The sequence below is a fragment of the Gekko japonicus genome, unplaced genomic scaffold, assembly GCF_001447785.1.
Source record: "Gekko japonicus isolate JY-2015 unplaced genomic scaffold, Gekko_japonicus_V1.1 scaffold1791, whole genome shotgun sequence".
In the NCBI taxonomy this organism is placed as follows: domain Eukaryota; kingdom Metazoa; phylum Chordata; class Lepidosauria; order Squamata; family Gekkonidae; genus Gekko; species Gekko japonicus.
This window is the reverse complement of record NW_015161456.1, coordinates 257,817-285,584: the sequence shown is the minus strand read 5'-3', so window position 1 is coordinate 285,584 and position 27,768 is coordinate 257,817. Positions and strand designations below refer to the sequence as shown.

General features: G+C 44.6%; 1 protein-coding gene across 1 annotated transcript in view; it reads right to left on the bottom strand.

Annotated features, from left to right (window-relative positions):
- The window catches only part of LOC107125643 (kalirin), a gene marked incomplete at both ends in the record, with an annotated part of 264,080 nt that overhangs the window by 33,749 nt on the left and 202,563 nt on the right, over window positions 1-27,768 (bottom strand). Inside the window, 5 exons of the mRNA XM_015429084.1 lie at window positions 1,325-1,440; window positions 6,661-6,775; window positions 10,915-11,064; window positions 12,646-12,837; window positions 16,167-16,286. Of these exons, the coding sequence (XP_015284570.1) occupies window positions 1,325-1,440; window positions 6,661-6,775; window positions 10,915-11,064; window positions 12,646-12,837; window positions 16,167-16,286 (693 nt within the window). The remainder of the gene's footprint in view (window positions 1-1,324; window positions 1,441-6,660; window positions 6,776-10,914; window positions 11,065-12,645; window positions 12,838-16,166; window positions 16,287-27,768) is intronic.

Sequence of the window (27,768 nt, the reverse complement as noted above, 5' to 3'; positions counted from 1 at the left end):
ACTTTCCTCCAAGTTGCTTTGCATAATTTCACTGGCCTAGTCTAAACGGAAGCCTGGGAAACTCTGCTGTTGGATATATATCCCCTGTACATTCAAAGAGAAAAAGAGGTCATCCTATAATCAAGAGCGCTGTCAAGTTGTAATCCAGATATCACACTTTTACCTTAAACAATACTAGTGCACTGGGAGAAGCTGCCACTGCTGCCCTTTTCACCCTATTCTTTCATGGGTCTCCTCCCCCACCTGATATAAAAGAGTCTTGGGAAACTTAAGGACCAACAAATGTTTTACAACACAAGCTGCATAATTCATCATAGCAAAACCACTATGTGACAAACTGGGCAGAACCCCACAACAGATTATGCTACAATCAATTTGTTTGTCATTATAGAGCCACAAGACTTTTTGTGTTGGTGCAACTACTAATGCTGACTTAAGCAGAGTTACACCCTATTGATGTCCACGGGCTTAGAAGGGGGGTACCTCTGCTTAGGATCCCACTGTAAATGCACTGTAACACAGCTACCCCACTGGAATTTCCTTCCACATCTACTGAAAGAGCTTATGACAGAAGAGAGTTAGCTTCAGGTATCAGGAAAGCACGGAATAGGAGGGATATCAGCAAGGACTTCTGCTTCATGTGCATTGTTGAAACTTAAGTGTGATGTCCAGATTGCAATCTGGCTATTTCTATACTACTAAATCAACCCACAGTGTCAGTTCTAACATAAGGACTTGAAAATCACTCTCCAGGGGCTTCTGCAGCCTTGGCTGATGAAAAAAGATTTGAATGTTGGAAGTCATCAAGTAACACTTGCACTCCCTGACCTATAATCCTTTCCCTCAAGCAGGGGTCATTTCCTGCAGGAGCACACAGCGGCAGTAAATAGCCCAGGGGGCAGGCACATGCAACAAGCCCCACCCCCTGCTCCTAGTAGCCTTCAGTCAGAGCAAGAAGCAGCCAGGTAAGCTGCAGAACTCCCCCCAGCCCCCTGGTCCAAAACAGTCCAGTGGCACCATTTAAGACCAGGTTTTATTCAGGTACAAGCTCTTCCTCCTCTGCGAGGACAGATCTGCACGTCCGTCCCCCCCAATAGCTAGCAATCCAAAACAGTCCAGTGGAGCCTGAGCGGTGGGTGTTGCCTTCTGACACACTTCCGGTGATGTCAGGGGGTGTGGCATATGCAAATAAGTTATGCTAATGAGCTCCTGTGCCTCTTTTTCTACGAAACGACCCCTGCCCTCAAGTGATCTATTAAGCAGTCTCTCATTATCCATCAGCCCTAACCAGCAATGAAGAAGAGATGGGAGTGTCTTAAGTTACCTGCTTAGCACTACGCTCAAAGACCACGTACTGCTGGCACTGATCTAATCTCCGCTTCTTCAACGTCCAGAAATGAAGAACTCTGTTTTCCCTCTGCAGCAGCTCACTTAGAATGGCTGTGGAGGAACGGGAGGAGAGTTGTTATCCTTAGTGGCTTCGTAAGTGTGTGCAGATGTAAACTGATCCAAGTTCAACTTGTTTCTTTGCCACAGAGATATGTGCTCCCTCCTGGGAAGCACTTCAGACCAAGTTTTTTAAAACACAAAACAGTGGAAGAGGGTACTTGCCAGCACAAGGGGCTCACTAACAGTGCAGTCCTAGGCATGGTTACATTTTTCTAAGCCTACTGACTTCAAGGGACTTAGAAGGGTGTAACTCTGTTTACAATTGTACTGTAAGTGTGTGTGTGTGTGTGTGTGTGCAGTCAGTCAACACACACAAACACAAAATTTCACATTCTCAATGCGGAGTCTCTAGCAGAGAGCATCTTAGATGATCCTTGTCAAAACCCAGCAGCAGGATGACAAAAAAATATATAAAGGCCTTATAAGATGGATTGATAGAATTGGCTTAAGTGCCCCGCAATTCAATGCAACTTTGCAAAGAACCATTTTGGTGTGCAAATGTGCACTTTCTGCTACCTAGATACTATTTATTTGGAATGCTACCAATGATGCATCAGATCTGCACTGGGCACACAACCTTAGCAAGCACAGTGATGATAGATATCAAAGGCCTATTAATTTCAGCACTTCGAAGATTCCCAAATGGGTCTTATTCAGAAACATACTGTATACTGGTGGTGAATGGTATTACATGCTACTGAATACTTCAAATTACTCCCACATCTGAAAATGTATTTTCAGAATGTTTAATTCACATTATACCCTGTCTTACCTCCCATACAACAGGCATACACAGAGTGCCCCAATATATTCCAAGCACCGATCATCCCAGACCTGCATGGTTCCTGTGTCATGTACTTTCAGGCCATGCCTTGAAATCAGGGTTTTCCATCAAGATAATTTCTGATATATGGAAAGGACAGCTCTCAGTATGGAAAACTGAACTGAACACCCTCCTTATTCTCATTAATACAGGACACAATTTTACTGGGAAGTTCTTGCACAAGTGTCATTGAAATGGAGGTCTACAGGGCTTGCATGAGAGAACTTCCCAGCACATTCGGCCTCATCTCTTCCTCTGCCAGTCTTCTTTGCTGCCCAAAGTGGCCACTTGCTATATGGCAGACCCATCACTGGTTGTGGGAATGTGCCTTGTAACATGGAATGCTGCCCAGAGATTACAGGAACCAAATGTAAACAATCCTGCACAATTTACTAGGCCTTCTCTCCGTCCCTAAAATTATATTTTAAGAACCTGGCTGATTTAGGACCGTATAATATGCCTTTATGGACACAGAAGAACAGCCTAAATTAAAAAGAACAGATTTTTTTTTAAGTGTGGATTTTATGGCAAACTGGAGCATTTACAATCGTGTTCATACTAGCCAGCACCTCACTGTACGGAGCATGCGGTAGCAAACTATATAATTACTACACTGCCATTAATCTGCTCTTTTCTACAGCTTTAGAAATAATCCGATCAAAGATTAGAAATAGCTTAGTTCTGCAAATTTACTTTGGCTCATTTTTTTATCAGCACCTCACAGCATTGTAGGGGTATATTAGCAACACAAAAGAGAATACCAGACTCATTACCCCAGACTTCCCCAAGAATGTATTATTACCACACCAGACCATGTCCTTTTGCTCATGTGAAAGAGGCTAGAACAAGGAGGTAGTCCAAGTGGTCACTGTAGCAAAATTGCTTAGAAAGAGAAAAAGAAATGAAGGCACTGATCTCTGTGACAAGGAATCGTGTTGTGAATTTCAATTTTGGCTTGTCTTGGAAGGCAAGGGGTGGACTAGAATCCTGATCATAATAGATCCAAATGCCAAGGAAACCCCTTTGATAACTTTACTCGTCCTTGTAAATCAGATGAGCCGCTGCTCTCCTCTACTAGCTTCTGTTCTTCTGCACTGAAAGAAGGGAACACTATTCCGTTTGGGGTATTCTGTAGCTCAACTAATTCACATTTTCACAGTAATTTCCCCTACCTCTTCCTCAGTGCTTAGCTGAGGCACACATTCATTGTTATTCAAATACCAGAATTAATTCAAGTCTTAGATGGGCTTCTCTTCTACACCTGAAAGCAATGCTGAAATAATGATATATCTGTACATGAACAGAATAAATACCCTTCCATCATGTGAACAAATCAATCATTGGCCTCTTCCATATCTCTTTTTATTACAAGGGCTATTAGGACATCAGCTGTTTCAAGGGCATAAATGTTAAGTGCTATTATCAAGTCAGAGGTGCAGTCCATCAGTCCTGATGGGAACGTCACGGATGGCACATATATTACCTGTGCTGCGCCAGCTACACTGGCTTCCTGTGGAGTACCGACAGGGGTCATTTCCTGCAGGAGTGCACAGGAGCGGAGCTCCGGCAGTAAAGAGCCCAGGGGGCGGGCACATGCAACAAGCCCCACCCCCTGCTCCCAGCAGCCCTCAGTCAGAGCAAGAAGCAGCCAGGTAAGTTGCAGAGCCCCCCCCCAGCCCAAAACAGTCCAGTGGCACCTTTAAGACCAAGTTTTATTCAGGTACAAGCTCTCCCTCCTCTGTGAGGACAGATCTGCACGCCCCGCCCCCAATAGCAAGCAATCCAAAACAGCCCAGTGGAGCCTGAGCGGTGGGTGCTGCCTTCTGACACACTTCCGGCGATGTCAGGGGGTGTGGCATATGCAAATGAGTTATGCTAATGAGTTATGCTAATGAGCTCCTGCACCTCTTTTTCTACTAAATGACCCCTGAGTACCGAGTCAAGGTCAAGGTTTTGGTGTTGACGTCCAAGGCCTTGAGCAGTCAGTGACCAACCTATCTGTGGGACTGTCTCCTTTGATATGTCCCCGGGAGAGCGTTACGCTCCTCAGATAACAATCCGCTAGTGATCCCCGGCCCTAAAGACGTCTGGCTGTCCTCAGCCAGGGCCTTTTCAGTTCTGGCCCCAACCTGGTAGAACTCTCTGCCAAATGCCGTCATGGCCCTGTGGGATCTTATGCAATTCCGTAGGTCCTGTACGGCAGAGATGTCCCCCCAGGCTTTTGGTTGAGGGCAGCGATCGTTTACATCTTGGCCGGCACCCTCCTCCTTCTATTCTCCTTCTCCTCAGACTGTTTTTTACTCCCCCACACACATACCCATGAAGCGATCACAGGCTGGAAATGTGAGAAAACGGAAATTTCCGCGGCTTGGTTTTTTTTAAAAAAAATTAATGTATTAATAGTAATACGGTATGTATCCATTTTATAGTTTTAAAATTATTACCACGTTGTATATCGCCCAGAGCCGTACAAGAGGGAATTCTTGGAATTCACTGCCACAGGAAGTGGTGGTGGCTACAAGCATGGACGGCTTCAAAAGGGAATTAGATAAGCATATGGAGCAGAGGTCCAGCAGTGGCTATTAGCCACAAGGTATAGATAGGGACTCTGGGGCAAGTGATGCTCTGTCATCTTGGTGCTTGGGGGGGGGTGCAACAGTGGGGGGGGGCTTCTAGTGTCCTGGCCCCACTGCTGGACCTCCTGATGGCACCTGGTATTTCTGGCCACTGTGTGATACAGAGTGTTGGACTGGATGGGCCTTTGGCCGGATCCAACATTGGCGTCTCTTATGTTCTCTTATGTTCTTAAGAGTAGGGACTGAGCGATTTCATAAACGTAATATATTTATAACAAAATAAATAAGTAAAATCCCGAACTCATTGAAAGGAAAGGAAAATGCCTTCATATGCTCTGGGGTCAGTATGCCTCTGGTAACAGTCGTAAGTCCTGCTAGGAGTCCAAAGTATCTGATCTCTTGGAATCAGACAGTAGTTCTTTTCTTGAGCCCTTGTGGCTTCGTCTAATGCTAACCAGAAGTTCGGGGCTTACAGTGCAATCATCGACATAGGGGTATAAGCGCAGGGTCAGTGTTAGCCAACGGGGAGCAGGGGCAGCTGCCCAGTGCCCCATGTTGGGGACCCCCAACCAATGTTCCCTCTAAGCTGTGGGGTCTTGTGAACAAAAATTCTACTTTGTGAGCGACTGGCATTAAAGTTGTGAGCGAGCCATAGGGCTACTGCATAAATTAGCTTGCTCTGGAGCCCTCCTTCCTGAGATGAGACAAAAAAAAAGTGTGAGCCGGAGGCTGAAAAACTGTGAGCTAACTCACACTAACTCAGCTTAGAGGGAACACTGCCCCCAACCACTCATGGCTGTGTCCCCTGACAGAGGGAGAAAAAAGAAAAAGGGGAGGCTCCCGCCACTGCTTCCTGTACCCAGCCTGTTCAGGGCTTGGGCTGCCTGCTTGCCGCGACTGCCACTTGCGGTGTCTGCTCTATCTAGTGCTTGGGGAGCCCACTCAGCAGCAGCTGCTGCTTGTGCTTCTAGCTATGGCTCCCCCCTGACTCACATGGGGTGAGGGCTGCCACTTAGGTCGAATCTGCATTTGTCTTTCCCACCGGTGTCCCAGCCTTCTTGTCTTCAAAAAAGCTGTCTACATTTGGCGTCGTTTCCACACCTCAAGAGTGCTAGCATACTTTTGCACGTCCACATATGTTTATCACCTTCTCATGGCGGCTCCACTGTCATTGCGCCTCCCCACTGCTTTAAAAGAATCTTCTCCAAACAACGTTCAAACAAGCATCGAGAAAGACGGCGTCACAGCAACACGAAACTGATTTTAAAAATGCAAATGCAGATTCGACCTTACTCGGTCTTGGCAGGGGTGTGGCAGTGATTCTCAGGTTCTGTCCTGGACTTTTGCCCGGGGCCCCAGAATCACCAAGACCACCCCTGTATAAACAGATTTACACCCTTACAAGTCCCTTGAAGTCAGTGGGCTTAGAGAAAGGTGCCACTCTGCATATGGTCCTGTGGTAAATCTTCTGTCAGAGGAAGTCTGATCAGAGCAAAGTCCAATAGGACAGGGTGAAACATGTCCTGCTGTCCCAGAGTTCTTCAGTATGAGCAACTCAAGGTGCAAACTCACACCTCTAGAAAGAAACCCCACTGTGCAACCCTTTTGTCTCGTTAGACTGCATTCTGAGCTCATCCTATCCAGTTTAAAAGGTTAAAAGTATAAGAATCTGTAATCTTTACGGCAAATGTTTACTACATGCCATCCAAGAGAAGCAGACATCTGTGACGAGCACAAGCCTACTCAGTTAGTAAGTGGTGCAAAGCCAAGTGGGCATTCTGAGAATGCATCTCCCAAAGAACACATACAAACCTTTAACTTGTTGCTCAGGTCCCCTTGTATGGCTCACCACACCTGGCATGCTGACATTGTTTCGGTGAATGTACTTGAGAAACACTTCTGCATTCCTTCGTGCTAGAGTGCAGGCCTGCGGGCAGCAAACGCAACACACATACTTAACCTTTTGACATGCAGCAAGGAAGGAAAAACTATTGAAGAAACCACCAAACTGTGACATGAACTTCTTTTGCCCATCTGACCTCCCAAGGATATTGATGTGCATGAGAAAACAATGAGGGAATCTCAGATTGCAGTCACACACATCCATCACTGATGGGATGTGGTCTGCCAGACCGAAGAGAATTGTGATGTGGAAAAACAGGCTGGTTCCAGCAGAAAAAATAAAGCCAATAATAATCGTAATGCCCCTCCTCCAACCGACCAAAGTTGGTCTTTATTCCATGAGGTGCCAGTTGGTTTCTTCTGGAATACAGTCTTTCAAAATAGAAGAAGAAGAAGAAGAGATTGGATTTATACCCCGCCCTTCACTACCCAAGGGAGTCTCAGAGCGGCTTACAAACTCCTTTCCCTTCCCCTACCTCACAGGGTGTGTCTGTCGTGGGGAGGGGAGGGAAAAAGAAGAAGAGATTGGATTTATACCCCACCCTTCACTACTCAAAGGTGTCTCAGAGCGGCTTACAAACCCCTTTCCCTTCCCCTCCCCACAACAGACACCCTGTGAGGTAAAAGAAGAAGAAGAAGAGATTGGATTCATACCCCGCCCTTCACTACCCAAAGGAGGCTCAGAGCGGCTTACAAACTCCTTTCCCTTCCCCTCCCCACAACAGACACCCTCTGAGGTAGGCGGGGCTGAGAGAGCTCTTGACAGAAACTGCTCTTTTTTCAAGAACAGCTCTGATCAGAACTATGGCTTCCCCAAGGTCATCCAGCCAGGTGCAAGTGGAGGAGTGGGGAATCAAACCCGGTTCTCCAATATTAGAGTCCAATAGGACAGGGTGAAACATAATGCCCCTATATAAATCAATGGTGTGACCTCATTTGGAGTGCTGTGTACAGTTCTGGTCACCACACCTTAAAAAGGATATTATAGCTTTGGAAAAGGTGCAGAAAGGGGCAACCCGAATGATAAAAAGGGTTGGAATGATAAAAGGGTTGGAACACTTTCCCTATGAGGAAAGGTTAAAGCGCTTAGGGCTCTTTAGCTTGGAGAAATGACGACTGAGGGGTGACATGATTGAGGTTTATAAGATTATGCACTTAACCACTACACCAAACTGGCACATGATATTATTATGTGATGTGTAAACCACACCTGGGGGAAACAAATGATTAGGAGCTCTTTCTGGTTGAGGTGGGGAACTACTGTGTGCCAGAGAGGAACAGCCTGATAATTCCCACTGCCTACATTCCTGTTTTAGCACAGCTGCCTTATCTAGTCAGGTTCATCCAACCAGAAGTCCTTTCATCCTAATACCAAACTCCCCCAGAAATGGAGAAGCAGGGCCCAAGCCCCATTCTCCCCTGCATGCTATATGTGTGCAGCTGCCATCCATGTTGGAGCAGGAAAGAAATGAGAGCTTGGAGGGAAGGAGTGGGGCTGGACCAAGTAATATGCTTTGGATTCTTCGTTTTGTTTGAAGTACCAATATCAAGAGCTAATGGAAGTTTTATTCCACCATGGAAGTTTGAAGCCAAAAATCCTAAATATAAATACACATTGATGGGGTCTGAACTGGCAGAGACTGGTCAAGAGAGAGATCTTGGAGTTGTAGTAGAAAACTTAATGAAAATGTCGAGACAGTGTGTGACAGCAATAAAAAAGGCCAATGCTATGCTGGGGATTATTAGGAAGGGTATTGAAAACAGGTCAGCCAATATCATAATGTCCCTGTATAAATCAATGGTGCGACCTCATTTGGAGTGCTGTGTACAGTTCTGGTCACCACACCTTAAAAAGGATATTATAGCTTTGGAAAAGGTGCAGAAAAGGGCAACCCGAATGATAAAAGGGTTGGAACACTTTCCCTATGAGGAAAGGTTAAAACGCTTAGGGCTCTTTAGCTTGGAGAAACGATGACTGAGGGGAGACATGATTGAGGTTTATAAGATTATGCATGGGAAAGAACAGGTAGAGAAAGAGGTACTTTTCTCCCTTTCTCACAATACAAGAACTTGTGGGCACTCCATGAAATTGCTGAGCGGTTGGGGTTGCTGCGCATTTGCTGCGCATTTGGCCATCACCTTCAAAGCCCTTTGTGGGCGCATACCTCTTGGTATTGTCCCATGCTCCAGCTGCACTTCTCAGACAGTATTCGCCTAGTGATACCTTCAGCTAGGATGGTCTGTTTGGCAACAGACCAGTCATGGGCATTCTTTAAGAAAGTCCATTTCTCTGGAATGCCCTACTAGAGAGGGAGCGGGTGGGTGTCTAAACCCGCTACATGCAGGACTGCTCTGTCCCAGAAAGCATTTGGAGGATAAGCTGTTGTAGATGTGTCAACCCTGTGTACTGGCTTTTAACTCTGGGTAAAGACTGTTTAACTCTGTGTTTTAATTCTGTGTTGTTTTTAACTTGAAGAACGTTTAGGATATCTCTATCCTGCAGCTTTTCCTGTTTTGCTAGCTGCCTTGAGTTTCCAGTGTGATGCTCCCCCCACGCCCCGGCCAGCCCTGAAGGCTGTCCTTCTGCTGTCAGGTGAATGTTGGCCCCTGACCTCTCCAGGCCTCAGAATGAGGTGAGGAGGGAGTGGCCCCACCTGGTTCCTCTCTCTTTCTTGGATACCTGCTCTCACTGGGCTGGAGCAGGATCCATTGCTTTCTCCCTGGCCTGTTGTGGGAACTGCCTTCTGGGGGCTGGGTTTGGCCCCACCTCTTCCCTGGCCTCCCACAATCCCTGGCCCTCTAGATGGTATACCTGTCAGGGCAGGGTTGAGCTGGTGTCATGCCAGTTTGGTGCAGTGGTTAAGTGTGCGGACTCTAATCTGGGAGAGCCGGGTTTGATTCCCCACTCCTCCACTGGCACCTGGCTGGATGACCTTGGGCAAGCCGTAGTTCTCATAAGAGCTGTTCCTGAAAAAGAGCAGTTTCTGTCAAGAGCTCTCTCAGCCCCACCTACCTCACAGGGTGTCTGTTGTGGGGAGGGGAAGGGAAAGGAGTTTGTAAACCACTCTGAGACACCTTTGGGTAGTGAAGGGCGGGGTATAAATCCAATCTCTTCTTCTTTTACCTCACAGGGTGTCTGTTGTGAGGAGGGGAAGGGAAAGGAGTTTGTAAGCCGCTCTGAGACTCCCTTGGGTAGTGAAGGGCGGGGTATAAATCCAATCTCTTCTCTTCTTCTTCTTCATCCCTGCTCTCTCCATGATAAGTCCCTCCTGGCACTGCCTGTCAGCCCAATTGGCTGACCTGGGAGATCTGCCAGACAGGAAATTCCCACCAGCTGTGCCGGGACAGCTTCCTGAAGGCCCACACAGTGCCAGTTGACTGCCCATGCTACTTGTTCTCCCTCTTCCTCACTGGCCTCCTGCTTCTCTTGATGGCGCAATGCTGCCAACGCCTACTGCTGCCTCCTCTGCTGCTGCCACCATTCTGGTCTTCTAGGGCCCCCGCTGAACCACTGCCAGCTGCAGTGAGTTTGGGGTTGCCACTCTTGAGGCACGTCAGTTGCCTTCCCCTTGGGCGTGGTTCGTGAGGCTGGGGGAATGCAGGCATTGAGTCTGGGGATGGGCCCATACCCAGACACGAAGAAAAAGTGGAGTATAAATATTTATAAAAAATACATAAATACCTAGAAAATGAAAATAAATGTTGGGATCTGTCTAAAGCCAACCTCCTTCATGCTTGGATGGCAGGCTCAGCTCTGTCCTTAATTCCACGGGAGCATCTGGGGCCTTTCCACAGCACTGCCTAAGATGTACTTGTAGATACGTTCTTTGGTAACATTCAGGTGTTCACATGATTGAGTCTGTTTTGTATGTCTGGGACTGACTCTGAGGATGAGGGAAACTGGGGCAGCCATTATTGCACAGAAGACTGTACAGGCTATTCAGTCTGACAGGCTTTACAGAGAAAGGGTAGATACGGACTACACAAACAATATTTTTATTTATGACTTTTTCCCTACTGATATGTTAACATGTAGAACACTACCTGCTTTATTGCAAAAAGGTTCCCACCTAGGAATACAGCTCAGCTGCTTTTATGTGACCAGATCACTTACACTGAACAAGGAAAGACAGTCTACTAAAAAACTGGAGAAACAAGCTAAACCTTGAGAAAGGCTTCCTTCTGTTCCAGGTGTTTGCTGATTAAGGGGATGACGTGATCTATCTCAGACGCGGGTCCAAGCTTATCCCGGCCTCCACACCAATCTTCATCCCTTCGATACTCTTGCTCCAAACTCTCCAGCACACTGCAAACCTACAGAATGAGCCAGGATAGAATAGCTCAGTCACTGGTGATACCTCCAGAAGTACACAAGGATCAACGTACACGTTTGATTTATTTAAAACATTTATTAGCTGCCTTCTTCCTTGCGAAGCGCACGGTAGCTCACAACACAGATAAAATACAATTTCAAATCACAATTCAAAACTGCTAGTAAACAACCAATATGATCCTAAGTTGCATTAACCTATTGCTGTGAAATCAACCAAAATAGATTCACAGACAATATTACATGATATTCCTATCTTAGGGGTATTCAGCGAAGAAATAAAAATAGTCACTGCAAGGCAGTTTCCAGCACACTTGGCAGGTGAGGAACTTTGATTTCTAGTCTGGAAGTTGTCTTGGAAGCGATCCCTTGGCTTCCAAGCTGTGCTTTTAATCCACCTACCTGTCACTTGGTCTAAGAAGTCCACATTAACCAAATGTGCCACGTCTCTTCTTGTGTAGTGTGGGGCTCAAGGATGCTTTAATTAATAGCACAGATGCTCTGGAAATGGCCAGGCTGAAATGGGTATTTAATTGTTTGGGCTATTATACCCAAACTGTGAGTGGACAATCCTGGATAGCAGATCCCAGTTTGTTGTTGTTGTTTTAGTGAACTAAATTCTCAGGACTAATTTTCACACAGTCATTCCTGGCACCACTTCCTTCTCCCCCAAAGCATCTTTGGAGGGGAGCGGTGGCACAGAGGATTTATCCTCTGGTTAACATCTGAACTGAACAGAGTTGCTGTCAGTTCTAGCCCGCGCTGGTGTGAGCTACCAGCCTTGTCCCCAGCTCGCCGTCCACCCAGCGGTTCGAAAGCTTCGGCGAGTAGATAAAATGGGTACCACTCCTTAGAGAGGGTGGGCACACTAAACCCCCGTAGGGGAGGTGTTAGCTGGCAAATGGAATGTCCAGCTCGGAAGCCTGGAAAAAGACCTCTTCGGCATTAAGAAGCCTGTGATGGGCCAATCTGGCCAGGCGGTGGCAGTGCGGTGCTACGACTCAAAAAGCAGCCCAGGAAGAACTAACTTCATCAAGCCAAGCCGAAATGAATGCCGTTCGGAACACGTCTGAAGCCTACAGCTGAACAAAAATCCCCATCGGCTGCAAAATGTGTGCGATTTAAAGAATTACATGTTGTCCTCCCTTACCCCTATGAAATTGTTAGTCCCTTGTGTGAAACCGTGTAACTGTAAATCGCTCAGAGCCAGCAGCTCTGCCGATTGAGCGATCAATAAATCAAAAGGTATTATTATTATTATTTATTATCTCTTCCTCAAATCAAATCAAAGAGCCAATCCCAGCTTGCCTCCACCTTCTCATTGCAGGACGAGGTGCTTCACAAGAATCCAGGAAGTCTCACCTTTGTGTCTACAACGAACTGTTATTGAAACTTCTACCTCCATCGTAGGAAGATGCTTGGCTTGGAACTTCCCAACATTTTGTGATTGGACCTAGCCCCCCCCCCCAGCAGCCATTTTGTGACTGGTCCACAGCAGCCATTTTCTGGGAGCATCCACTATCTGGCCTCCAAAAGTCACTGCCAAGGCAAGGGATTCAGCTCACCTGTTCTGAGGTTTTATAAAAAGCAACAGAGGCATTAACCAGCTTCAGCCTGTCCTCCATCTTCAGCATGAGCTGCTGCCAGTGCATTGCCACCTTTTCTGCGCATTCTCTGATGGCATCGGCGTCATAGTGCCCAGCCTGTAGCAGTACCTCTGCCTTCTGCTGCACCTGAAGGGCACTCTGGTGTGTCTTCTGCAAGGAAGTGGCATGAAAGAGGGACTGTGCATGAGGGGAGGAAAGAGAGATTTGTACGGATGTGCAAGGCATATGGTAAAAAGAGGTGAAGTGAATGTGTCAGCATGAAAATATGAGAGAGCGAAACATGGTTTTAGAGCACGTTCAACAATTCACAGATTCCCCATTAAGCATTTTACTGAGTGCTGTTCCCGCGGCTTCATAGTAGAAGGAGTACACACATTACATTAAATCCTCCGTGCTTTTGAATCTTTGTTTCCTCTTTCTCGCAACAACCCCACGAGGTAGGACAATATCACTCCCAGTTTAAGAAAGGGAACTGAAAGCACAGCCACCAGCAAGAACCACACCCAACAGCAGAAACTCATCAGGATTGGCTACAATTAGGGTGTGTGGCCTAACATACAAAGGAGTTCCTGCTCCAAACAAAAAGCCCTGGGTTTGACAACAAACAAGGTAAAGAGAATAAGAAGCAAAAGGTGGGTGTGGTTGGATGACCACACTTCTGGTAACATGGGGGTGTGGCCTAATATGCGAATGAGCTGTGCTGTCAGGGGTGTGGCCTAATATGCTAATGAGTTCCTGTTGTTGGGTATGGCCTATTATGCTAATGAGTTCCTGCTGGGCTTTTTCTACAAAAAAAGCCCTGAGTGCACCCACTTTTAGAATGGACTCCTGACTCATAAAATTAGCTTCTGTTTATGTAACATATCAAACAGGACAATGCAAAGAATACAGCAAGCAAACAAACAAACAAACAGAAAGAGTATAAATGGTTTTAGCTTCGGGGCAGCAGGGGCAGCTGTCCCAGGCCCCCGCGCTGGGGGGCCTTCAACTACTGATCTGCCATGATTGTCAGCTGTATCTCCCCTACGGTTGTGGTGAGTGACTCCAGGGGTGAGGGTCATGACTCACACAGTCTCAGGGCAATCAGCTGCAGGGGGGGGGCAAAGCGCCCTCAGAATCCTACAGCTGATTACTGGGTGCTATCCTGAAGCCACCCCATCCCCCCACACCCAGTGATTCTGGGGTCCCATCCCTGACTGTAACCCAGCGCCACAGAATCACTGAAACCACCTGTGAACAAGAGGGCAAAATGAATGCTGGGAAGGAGCATTAGTAGACATGCTCAAGGGGAGGTCCCCGGAAGATCCGCCACGATCTTGCATGGCACTGATACCGCTGGACTGGCCATGGACCATCGACAGGACAATATCACCCCAATGAAAGGATTGATACCATCTTCGGAGACCATCTTGTTTGTATGGAGCACTTTATTCCTGTTTTGGTTGTTATTTAATGGTTTTACTCTTTTATCCTGCTTTTATGTATGGGCTTGTGCCCTCTTGTAAGCCGCCATGAACCCGCTTGCGGGGAGGGCGGGGTAAAAATGTTAACAATAAATAAATTGGTGTTGACTGTCCAGCTGTTTCTGGAGAGGTTTGTTTTTTAAAAAAACAGATGTTAAAAGATTTGCAGGGAACCTCCCCAGATCAGCAACCAGGCATTCCCTGATCTGTTGTGTGCGTCTGCTGATCTACCAGGACCATGCTGAGTCTTCAAACACCATGAGTATTTAATGTCGCATTTCCCCCCTCTGAACAAACTTTCCACTCTCTTTGGCAGCATTAGAGCTTGCGTCTTACTGTGTAGCTCTTAGTTAATGCCAAGTACAAGTATCTCTGGAGGGCAGCAAGCTGTGCTAACAGAACGATGAATCCTGCTTCTAGAGAGGGGCCTGGTTAACGCTGCCAAAATGTGGAGCTTGCCCAATGATACCAAATCTCCTCTGCTGGATGCTGAACTATTAAATCCCCTTCAGGGATTGCTTAATACCATGACATTTGATTGTAACAAGTGTGGTTGCAAATAAACAGGCACTCACTGAGAGATGATCAATATCTCTCTCAAAAGGTAACTCTGCATTAAAGTATCTGAATGAGGAACTCCTAGGCAAGCCAACTACAATACTCTTTTACTAGTTATTAGGTAAGTACCATTCTGTGGTTTCATAATCAGGACATTTTCACAGATGATACTAAAAGTGGCTTTCATTCTCCCCTAGACCATTTTTGTGCATATGTGAATTTCACATCAGGGGTCATTTCCTGCAGGAGCGCACAGGAGCGGAGCTCTGGCAGTAAGGAGCTCAGGGGATGGGCACATGCAAGAAGCCCCACCCCCTGGTCCCAGCAGCCCTCAGTCAGGCCACGAGGAGCAGGAAGCAGCCAGGTAAGTTGCAGAGGCCCCCCCGGCCCGCCTTCAGGTACAAGCTTTCCCTCCTCTGTGAGGACAGATCTGCATGATTCCCCCCCCCAATAGCTAGCAATCCAAAACAGTCCAGTGGAGCTTGAGCAGTGGGTGTTGCCTTCTGACACACTTCCGGTGATGTCAGGGGGTGTGGCATATGCAAGTAAGTTATGCTAATGAGGTATGCTAATGAACTTTTGCACCTCTTTTTCCTACAAAATGACCCCTGGTTAGAACCATTTTTAACTGGATGTTCAAACAGTATCAGTTTTTCATTTCACATTAGGTATATGGGAGCCTGCAAGAAGAGCTTGCAGCATCATGTTTATAACACTTTACTGAATTAAAAAATAAACAGGAGTCCTGTGACACTGAGTGATTAAACATAGCTCATTTCTGAAAACTATGATGAAAACACATGCGCAAAAGCACTACAGGAACAGTGCTCTATAAAAGTTGCAAATTTAGTACTGAGAAAAGACATGATGTAGTCCATGCTCACTGTAAACTTTCTTTGGACTCAGATGATTTATTCTACAAGCAGTGCCTGTTTGAACCTTGAACCTTTAAACTTGCTGCAACAAATCAAATCAACAGGTTGAAATATCTTTTTTATTTAACTCTCCTTTTACCTATCTATTCTCCCTCCAAAAAAGAAAAAGAAAAAGAAAGGGCAAACCAGACTTGTAAGAACAACAGAGCCTTCTGGCACCAGTGTGGTCCATCAAAGCATAAAATCCTTCAGTTGAGAGGGATGCGTCACAATGTTATGCAGTGTCCTATTCTGAAATCAGCTATACATTCCTATCTTCAAGCTAAACTTTCATGAACTTTCATTTGGCTGAATTATTGGCAAGGGGGGCCATGTAGAATGGGCAGTTCTTTCATGAATCTGAAGAGGTTGCTGTCGGGAAATAATTTACTCATATCCTAGCCTCACACTAGTTAGGATGTAAATGACAAGTTGCTCTTGTTTCTTTCTCTTTTTATCACCATTCACAGTTTTTGCCCATAAGGCGACCTTGGTTTTATTTTTACGTGGGCAAAGGAGAGCACAAATATGCTTTTTCTTTTACCTCTATAGCTAGTTGGAACTGCTCGTGCTCTCTCTGGAGCTGCTCAGCTTCTGACAGGGAACTCGCATTGACAAGGCTGGCATTGAGCATTGACTCTCCATTCCGAATCCAGCCGAGCACCTATCAGGAAAGAAAAAAGATGAGTTAAAATACAAACCTGGCTGTGATATGGGTGGAAATACTGGGTCCTAAGGGTTACTTAAAAGTGGGGGTCTACTATTGCCCACCTGGTCAGACCCCTGAGGCTGATTGATCTTGAGATGGAGAAGGAAATAAGAGAGGTGATTAAAGCAGATAATGTTGTTATACTGGGAGACTTTAACTACCCTCACATTGACTGGGTAAACATGTGCTCAAGTAATGCTGTAGAAATGAGATTTTCTGCTCAAGTGGTTAAGAAACTGAACTGCAGGCTGGAAGGTCAGTAGTTCAGCAGTTCAAGACGTGAGTGCTGTATGACAGAGTGAGCTCCTGTCTCTGGTTCCAGCTTCTGCCAACCTAGCAGTTCGAAAGCAAGAAATTGCAAGTAGATAAATAGTTACCACTTTGGTGGGAAGATAACAGTGTCCCATGTGCCTTAGTGTTTAGTCATGCTAGCCACATGACCATGGAAACGTCTTTGGACAGCGCTGTCTCTTCGGCTTGGAAATGGAGATGAGCACCTCAACCCTAGAGTTGGATTCGACTGGCTTTTGAGCAAGGGAAACCTTTACCTAGACATAAGTGACTGCACTGGAACAGTTGGTCACAGAGCCAACCAGAAGGGTAGTGAACTTGGACTTGGTTCTGACTGGGTCTCAAGACCTGGTGAGATATACAGAGGTTGTTACAGTCACCACAATGCTATTAAGTTCAGCATTCAGGTCAATGGAAAGTTACCCCTAAAGTCCTAAATGGTAACATTTGATTTCGAAAGAGAAAACTTTACAAAAATGAGGGGGATAGTAAAAAGGAAGCTGAAGGTGAAACAGAAGAGAGACAAATCCCTCAAGGATGTGTGGAAGCTATTTAAAACCACACTAATTGAAGCCCAAATAGAATGCATCTCACAGGTTAAGAAAGGCACTGCCAAGTCTAAAAGAAGGCCTGCATGGTTAACTATGCAAGTCAAAGCAGCTATAAAAAGTAAAGAGGCTTCTTTTAAAAAGTGGAAGGTCTACCCCAATAAAATGAACAAGGAGGGATCACAGGCTTTGGAACAAGAAATATAAGTCAATAATTAGGCATGCAAAAAGATATTTTGAGGAGTAGCTTGCTAAAAGCATCAAGACATACAATAAACATTTTTTGAAATATATCTGGGGCAGGAAACCAGCCAGAGAAGGAGAGAAGCCTTTTGGATGACAAAGGAATAAAGGAATTTCTAAAGTAAGATGGGAAGATGGCAGAAAAGCTCAACGACTTTTTTGCTTCTGTGTTCACTGTGGAAAGCGTGGGGCCCGTGCCCATGCCACAGCCTCTATTTTCAGGAAGGGAGTCTGAAGAACTGAGCCAAATTGAGGTGGCCAGATATGAAGTTCTAGACCTGCTGGGGAAATTAAAAACCGGTAAGTCTCCAGGTCCTGCTGGCATACACCCAAGAGTTCTTAAGGAACTCAGATGTGAGATAGTTGATCTACTAACCTATATACGTAAACTATCACTAAATTCAGCCACTGTACCAGAAGACTGGAGATTAGCAAATGTGACACCCATTTTTAAAAAGGGATCCAGAGGGGAACCAGGAAAGGCTGAAGAGTCTGGGACTTTTCAGTTTAGAAAAGAGATGACTAATGGGGGACAGGATAGAAGTTTATAAAATTATGCATGGGGTAGACAAAGTTGACAAAGAGACATTTTCCCCCTCTTCCAAGATACTAGAACTTCAGGGCATCCAATGATGCTGGTGGGCAGTAGATTCAGGATGAACAAAAGGAAATACTTACACAGAGAGTGATTAAAATGTGGAATGCACTCCCAGAGGATGTAGAGATGGCCACAGGAATAAACAGCTTTAAAAAGGGATTAGATAGATTCATGGAGGATAAGTCTATCAATGGCTACTAGCCATGGTAACTGAGGGGAACCTCTACATTCAGAAGCATTAGCCCTCTGAATCCCAGAGCCAGGAGGCAACATCAGGGGAAGGTCTCAGCCACTATGCCCCGTTGTTGGCGCTAGAGAAGAACTGGCTGGCCACTGTGTGATGTAGGATGCTGGACTTAGATGGACCATTGGTCTGATCCAGCAGGGTTCTTCTTATGTTCTTATGAATGAGAACATGGACAAACAACACCTTTATCACAAAGTCAGTTGATGACTGAAACTGTTGGAAATAGGAAAGCAGCTTGGTAAGGCTCTTCTCTGATTTCATGATTTCCAGGTGAAAGTCTTTGTTAGTCCAAACCAGGTAGACATTTCTGAAACTTACTGACCAAGTAATGTGTGTGTGTACACAAACACACAAAATCATGTAGAAATCCCTGTTTTTGTCATGTTTTCTAGGTAACTTTGATTAACAGAGGCTTACTGAACTATGTAAACTGCTTGTCTGAGTTTAACTACATAAGCCGATCAATCACAGAAATGACATTAAAAATGCTCATAAATATTTTGGTTACCAGAACTAATATATGCATGGAGATGACAAATACCATAAGGCAAGCAGATATACCAAATATGCCAGGGAATGTTCCATCAACGAAGCTACAGCAGTTTGGGAGACTGACAGAGCAATCCTAAACAGAGTTAGGTAAAGGTAAAGGTTCCCTTGCTCGAAAGCCAGTCGAATCCGACTCTAGGGTTGCGGTGCTCATCTCCGTTTCAAAGCCGAAGAGCCAGCGCTGTCCGAAGACATTTCCGTGGTCATGTGGCCGGCATGAGTTACATGTAAACAGAGTTACAACCTTCCAAACCCACTGGCTCCAATGGACTTGAAGGTAGTAACTGCTTGGGATGGCACCGTAAGTGCCTCTCCTTGCATACCCCATCTAACAGCACCTTTTAAAGCAGCCTTCCATGCTGACTCATTTAAAAACAAATACGAAATAGTAACAACCATTAGCACTGCTGCTGCGGCATAATATAAGAAACTACAGCTAGCACAACTGATCAAAAACAAGTATATGTGATAGTGTGTCTAATTGCCAACTACTCTGCAATCAATAACATTTCTGCACCACCAGCTTCTATCAAATACAACTGCCTGGCATGTTACTGACTTAAGCAGACAAGCAGTATAAATAACTCAGAGAGAAGGATTCCAATAAATTATCCCAGAGGTCTTAAGCCACACAGAGCCAACCCTGTAAATTAAGCTGCACCCAAGCACTGAGTTGTAGAAATTACAGGTAACCATGATGGATCGATGATCGAAAAAGTAATAGCAGGAGCAACTGAACTTAAAATAATAAGCACCAACTGCTCCTTATTTTGAGCAGTTTTTACTCAGTCAGTGATGGACTTCATTGGAAAGTGGTTATGTTCTTGAGAGGGAAGATAGCACGGTATAGCCCAGTGTCGTAAGATTTTGGGATCTTGGGATCTACGCAAAGTCGGTACTTAGATCGGAGATCACCAAAGAACACTCTGCAGAGGATGGCAATGGCAAACTACCTCTGCTTCTCATTAGCTTTGAAAGCCCTTTGCTAGGGTTGCCAGCCTCCAGGTGGGTCCTGGAGATCTCCCGCTTTTACAACTGATCTCCAGCTGACAGAGATCAGCTCCCCTGGAGAAAATGGCTCCTTTGAAGGGGGGACTCTATGGCATTGTACCATGCTGAGGCCCCTCCCCTCCCCAAACCCCACCTTCTCCTGGATCCACCCCCAAAGTCTCCAGGTATTTTCCAACCCATCCCTGGCCACCCTACCAGGCACGCTGGGGGCGGGGCCACGATCATCCAAGGGAAAACCATAGAGTTATCCCTCGGATGACCCTGTCTATCAGTATTGATGTGACGTCATTTCTGGGGGAAACCCAGAAGTAATGACAAGCCTCTCTTTTTTTGTTTGTTTTGCAGTCACAGCTGACGTATGGCAACTCCATGGGGTTTTCAAGGCAAGAGACATACAAAGGCGGTTTGCCATTGTCTGCCTCTGTGTCCCTGGTATTCCTTGGTGGGCTCCCTTCCAAATACTGACCAGAGCTGACCTTGCTTCGCTTCTGAGATCTGACAAGATCAGGCTAGCCTGGACTATGGTTTTCCCTCAGATGGTCATGGCCCCGCCCCCAGCGTGCCCTGTGTGATCGCGTCACTTCCGTGTGACGTGGATGCGGCACGCACCCGCATTGCACGTGCGTGCTCCGGGAGCAACCCGGGAGTCCGCTCTGGATCGAGGTAATACTTGGCAACCCTATGTTGAGGGCTGAAGTGGGTCTTCCCTACCTTTGGCCTTGCGCTCATAATTTTTTTTTCAACTACTGGCACAGATTGAAAAGAGCTCCAGCAGATAATCTTGACAGACTCTGTTTTTCTGAAAGCGTGAAAGACCCTAATTGGCAATCTCAGTATAATACCGTCCTTCAGATGTATAATCTGCCGGACATTGTCCGTGGAACCTTTCAGGCTGATTTTTGATAGCAAGGTGCAAATATACACACATGATGCTGGTCTAGATAGAGAAGTTATACTAAGACATAAATCATCTCCTTGGTATAAATTGATTAAAGTGGACCATTGCAGGGCACCTTATCTGACTAAAATTTCTTTCTTTAACTTGTGTTCAGCCTTTACATCCCTCTGCTTCCAAACTATGCAAACAGCATTGCTTGAAGGCCGATATCCCAAAATACCAGCAACTGAGCACCTTTGTATATGTGGTGGCTCAGTACCTGATGATCTGTCATTACCTGCTGGACTGTCCACTCTATTCATCCCCAAGAAAGAAATTTCTTGGCACAATTGGGCTCCTGCTCCACATCCGAAAAAATGATAGCTTTACTTGCAGAAGTGGAGCCAGAGTATTCATAAAAGGTTGCACTCTTTGCCTAGCGCCAAAGAAAATCCGAATTAAGTTGATTAATTATTCTCTTCCTAAATAGCCAGGGCTGTGTTAAGGTATATAAGATCCTTTTTAGTAATTTTATCCTAAACCTTATATTTATTTATATTTATTTTGTATGCTTTGCTGCCTTTTTATCCTGTATTATTTTATCTTGTATTATTTTAAGCTTGTAATCAGTTTTATGCTAGACAAACATATATTTTTATTTCCTGTGTTTTAATGCAGATCCTATTCTGTATTTTATAACTTTTATTGTATTGTATTGCATTGCATTGCATTGTATTTGTAATGGCCATTTGCAAAGAAGAGGAGGAGGAGGAGACCGCTTTGGGGAGAAAAATGAATGAGAGTCTTGGGAAATCTAAACAAGAAATGAAAGATGATGTGAAAGAAACTTGACGGAACAATAGGGCATATTACAAAAGTAGTTAAGCAAATCAATGATAAAGTGGTTGCTATAGAAAATAAAACAAAAGAGATCAACAAAGAACTTGAGAGGCATGTGGATTTCTTAGCCCTTGTGGACTTGAGAGAAAAGGAGTATTGTCTGGGATTGAGAGGTATCCAAGAAAAAACTGATGAAGATGTCAGAGAGAGGATTATATTACTTTTGGCCAATTTTCTACAAAGGGAAGAGCAATATATGGAATTTGCAGAAGATTCTAAAGACTAAGATATAGCTGAAACCAGAGTCTTTCTTGTTAGGTTTAATTGACAATCAGTTGGAAAAAAGTTATGGAGTTTTCTTCCTATATTTGACTATGGCAGCGAAAATGATATACACACAGACATGGAAATGTTTGACAATCTTTACAGTAGAAGAATGTCTAGAGAAGATGTTGGACTTTGTAACTAAGGCTAAATTATTGGTTAGGGATAAGACAATTAACTTTTTAGAGATCGGCTTTTTGTATGAAAAAGATAAGGATGGTTTGATGATTTGTGGTTTTTCTGAATAAGAAATTTGCTTAAAGGGTAACAAAAAGAGAAAGTCTGTATTTTTATATATAAGCAAGGAAAATTTTGCAATCAAAATTACATTTGTTGTAGAGAAAATCAGAAGCCTTTTATGTACCCCTACCTTTTTTCTTTCTTCCCCCCTTTTAAAATTTGTATTTCTTCATGTTGTACTTTGTTGATGTTTTTGTATGTTTTTTAAATTGTTTTGCATTGTTCCCAGTTTTACTCCTTTAATAAAATTAGAATTCTCCAGAAAAAAGGAAACGCTAGAGCAGTGATACTCACTCAGTGGCACAGGAGCCATATGAGGCTCTTTGAAATGCCACTCATGATTCTTCTGAGCACTGTTCTCCAATGTGGCATGTGCCCCCGGTGTTTCAGGAAAGAAATGCTCCCTCTAAGCTGTGGAGTCTTGTGAGCAAAAATTCTACTTGGTGAGCTATTGGCATTAAAGTTGTGAGCGAGCGATTTGGCTACAGCATCAGTTAGTTTGTTCTGGAGCCATCCTTCCTGAGCGAAGACAAAAATGTGTGAGCCGGAGGCTCAAGAACTGTGAGCCAGCTCACACTAACTCAGCTTAGAGGGAACACTGGGCAAGGCCCTTGCCCATGGGGACTTATGGCTGGCAGCGGTTTTCACTTTGAAAGAGCTATTGCTGGAAGAATCTGTAACCTGCAAGCCTCTCTGAGCTGTAAACCTCATGCCAGGGTTGGAAGCAAATATGGCACTGTAATGGCTCACTGATTGCAAATGTGATTCTCGGCAAGCTATGTTATAGTAATCTCCTTAAGGAGCTGCTGAAGCACAAAGGAGTAGATATTAACCTGGTAAAAAGGTAAAGGTTCCCTTGCTCGAAAGCAAGTCGAGTCCGACTCTAGGGTTGCGGTGCTCATCTCCGTTTCAAAGCCGAAGAGCCAGCGCTGTCCGAAGACGTTTCCATGGTCATATGGCCAGCATGACTAAACACCAAGGCACACGGAACGCTGTTACCTTCCCACCTAAGTGGTCCCTATTTATCTACTTGCAATTTCTTGCTTTCAAACTGCTGGGTTGGCAGGAGCTGGAACTAGAGATGGGAGCTCACTCCGTCATGCGGCACCCGGGTCTTGAACTGCTGAACTACTGACCTTCCACAGCCTGCAGTTCAGCGTCTTAACCACTTGAGCCACCGCAGCTTTATTAACCTGGTACTTCCAACCTTATTTTTTTTTTAACCTTTACTCATTCCCTTTGGGAAACTCTGTCAAAGTCCATACATTATATTGATTGCCATAAGCACAGTAAGGAATGGAACTACTAAGCACACATTCCAATTTAGGACCAAACGAGCTAATGAGGCCCAATTTGAGGCTTCGTACTTCCTAGTTCCTTTCAACCAAAGGGGACGGGAAATTCTATTCAAATTACAAATGCTGCTGTGAGCTCGGAAGGCAGATTTAGAAGAAAAATTCACCCTTTGTTACAGCGTAACTGCTCCAAGCATTGCCATCTTCATTTCCCAGAATGTTAAAGATTATGACACCACTTTTTAACTTCTGAATACATTTACTGAGTACACCTTCCTTTGTGAAGGGAACTCACTTAAAAAAAAAATGGACAGCCTGAGTGCCCTATAGGCAGGGCGGATTAACCATTAAGCAGACTAAGCACGTGCTTAGGGCACCAGGGCCAAAGGGGGCACCACAAAGTTGGGGAAAGGGTAAAAAGAACTTTATGTAGCCCAAGCTTGGCTTAGTTTGTACAGTATATTGTGTTATCATATGAATACATTTTTGTACTGCTGCAACCTGCATTGTGTGGAGCTGCGGTGGCTCAAGTGGTTAAGATGCTGAACTGCATGTTGTGGAAGGTTGGTAGTTCAGCAGTTCGAGACCTGAGTGTGCCGCATGACAGAGTGAGCTCCCATCTCTAGTTCCAGCTCCTGCCAACCTAGCAGTTCAAAAGCAAGAAACTGCAAGTAGATAAATAGGGACCACTTCGGTGGGAAGGGAACAGTGTTCCGTGCACCTTGGTGTTTAGTCATGCCGGCCACATGACCACGGAAATGTCTTTGGACAGCGCTGGCTCTTTGGCTTTGAAACGGAGATGAGCACCGCAACCCTAGAGTCGGATTCAACTGGCTTTCGAGCAAGGGAACCTTTACCTTTACCTTAACCTGCATTGTATATCTGGTCAGTGTGGAAAGGAGTCAGTGTGGGGGTCAGTGTGGAAAGGAGGGGGGGCACCAAGATTGGTCAGTGCTGAGGGCACCAGTGGGCCTTAATCCGCCCCTGCCTATAGGTGTTCCTCCTAAATGAAAGGCTACTCATACACACTTTTTGGGCGGGGGCAGATTTACAACCCTGTGTTCTGAGGCAGTAATATTCTGCTCCATTTGCAACCCTTTTTGTATCAGATGGTAACTGCTAAAGACTGCATTGTATCAGGTTGCCTCACATAGGATCCTTATTACCTGTTATGTATTGGGACTGAAACATTGCAGGACTGTGCTGCCAGAGACAGGGTGAGCTTGGAGTCGAATAACAATAGACCAACAGGATTCTGGCAGTAACCAATCAAGGTGTAGGACTGTGCTGCCAGAGACAGGGTGAGCTTGGAGCTGAATAGCAATAGACCAACAGGATTCTGGCAGTAACCAATTAAGATGTAAAGTTTTGTAAACAGCCTATTGTTGTGAGTTGGGTGTGTTGGGGTGTGGCCACTGCAGGCAATATAACCGAGCTGAGGCTCTGGTCTACAGTCTTGTTCTTGCTGGAATCACTGAATAAAGTAGAGCTGATCACTAGACTTGGAGGCTGTTCATCCATGGAACCCACTATTTAACATTGCCCTTCTGTTTTACACATTTAAAAAAACGAAAGGAAACCAGATAGGCACTTCTATATGTGGAAGGTGTCTTCTGTTCAGTGAAGGTTTGCTCAGTGAATGTTGCACAAGAAGAAATACGGTGGTGCAACAGCCTGTAATTTGCACAATCTTTCATACAAGCATAAAAACTACTATAAAGCCATCTGAAGTATGATGGTTAGCCAGAAGAGACAGTAATACCACAACACTCGTGGGAAGTCTACCTGACCCCATCTCTACTGCCGTTCCACAATCTAGTGAAGGTAGTTAATTTTAACAGGGCGTTCGATGTATAACCATTTGTATAGCTATATAGATTGTATTTTGGCTGGCTCTCATTTTATCTTGTCTTATTGCATATTTTTAATCTAATGTAAGCTGCCTTGGAAATCCATTTCAGGATAGCAGGGTAGCAGAGGATTATAAATATATTGTATAAATATTATTGCATCATTACTATAGATATAAACATCATTACAGCACTGCAGAAACTCTTACACAAGCAGTTACAGAATAGCACCAGCATGAGTTTTCCTTCCACCTACAGTTCTAAGGATCCAATGAATTTGTCTGGAGGCTTGGAGCACCTACAACTGATAAACAGCAAAAAGACCAATGCTTTGACTCGCTTTGACATTTTCTGCTATGCCATTGGAATGGCCAGGTTCTCCTCTTCTTTCCAGCATCCTTTTGCAAAAGCTGCTATTTTTTCACACAGAAATGGCATCCCTCCTTCCTCTTAACAATTATTTTCTTGCATGATACCAGTGTCTCCTGGGTGTCCTACAACTGATGAGGAGCATAAGCAAGCATCCTCTTCAAGAAGGTTTAAGGTGTATTGCCATTTAGCCTATTGTAACTAGGTTCCCTTGCTCGAAAGCCAGTCGAATCCGACTTTAGGGTTGCAGTGCTCATCTCCGTTTCAAAGCTGAAGAGCCAGTGCTGTCTGAAGACATTTCCGTGGTCATGTGGCCGGCATTACTAAACACCAAGGCGCACGGAACGCTGTTACCTTCCCACTGAAATGGTACCTATTTAGCTCTATACAAAAGTTTTTAGGGGGGGGGGGTTAAGCATGGTCAGGTTGTTACATTTTATAAGAAACCTACATCTACCTGCAGTGTATGCAGAAAAACAACTGTAATCTTTCTTCAACCATAGGCCCACATTCACAAACAGGCATTGATGTTCTAGAAAAAGTTAGCTGCAAAAGTTCAATGACGTGAATAGGAATGTTCCATCCCAACAATGAAATATTTTTAACTTCTAGTTAATTCTTCCTGGAAACATGTGATTTGCATACCAAGCATTCTTTTGAATCCACATACATAACAACCTAGGTAACAAAGCAATAACTTCAAAAGCCTTTTTAGCAGTAACTCCATTAACTTGGGTGTTGGGAAGCAGCTGGAGATCAGTATTTATTTACATATGTAATAGGTAGCTGCAGCACAAGACATGCTTGCCAATTGGCATATACTTATATGGCATTTAACATCTTTTAACAGAAACAATGTATAGGGGCCTAATGCCCCCCCTGAAACTTCTCTGATCACTACTTTCAATTAACCAATGGGTAAGGTTATTATCTCAAAATGTACAGACAGGCTAACAATAAGCAGTAACCTTTAAGCAGACATTTCCTACAAATTGAAGATTTTTATCGGTTTTCAGAAAAGCAGACATCAAATATTTCAGGATTTAAGTAGAGCCCAATCCTCCTTGCGAAGCACCTAATAATTATTTCCATTATGCCTGGAAAAAAGAATCATGTTGTGGAATGCTCTAAAAGCCAAGCCATTTTCCATAGAAAGAACAACTTCTGTATAAAGCTGGTTTCCTAGAACCAAAGTTATCTCAGCTACAAGTACTGATTTTGCTTCTGACTTTCTCTCAAGCCATCACAGCTTCAGTAAAACTGAACTGAGGGGTCAAATTCCCTTCCAATTTGCCTAGAGTTTCAGAGGGGCAGGAATGATCTCAGATTCTTAGAACAGCTTAGGCATGCAAGGGGTTTTTTTGTGTGTGTGTGCGCGCTATGATCTTTCCTTCAACACTGCAGATTTCTTCAACTTCATGACATTATTATTTTCAAATCATTTTAGTTGGTGGCTTTTTGGCCAGACTTCATGTGATGTATCCCTGTTTAGGATCTCCCACTTCTTTGCAAAAGCAGTTGTGAGTGACCTTGATATTAAGCAAAGCCATCACGAGGAGCTAAATAAAGTAAATTACAAAGCAACATTGCAGGATCACATCTCAAAGAATGAACCATTATTAATGAAAAAATATCGGCGATCATCTCTTGCTAGTATCATCACATTGGACAAAACTGTAAAACCTTGCCGTTACTTTGACAAGCGTTTGGAATACCTGTACTAAAAGATATATCATCAAGAATAAAGCAATGTGGAAAACTTTAATTCATTTTATGATAAGACCGTACAGCGAGAGTAAGTTAGGAGAGCCCTATATAGTATTGCACATACTTTGTCTCTGGTTGTTCCAAATTTAAACTCATTTCCTTGACATTCAAGACTATCAAGTGTACAGTTGGAAACAGAAGCCCTCCATAAATGAGACAGGAATGGAAAAACAATTTTCAGGATTTTCAAACTCCATTATATTAAAATGCAACCATATGTAGGCATTCTAGAATTTTCCAGATTTTGTATTGCATCAGCAAAACTTGAGCTAGCACCAGTACTGGTGGCAGCCCACTCTTCCGCTGCTCCTGAGAGCAAGAGCAATTTGGTAATGAGTTTGAGACCATCCATCGTCTCAGATGCTCTAAAGTGAAAGTGAGGCACACT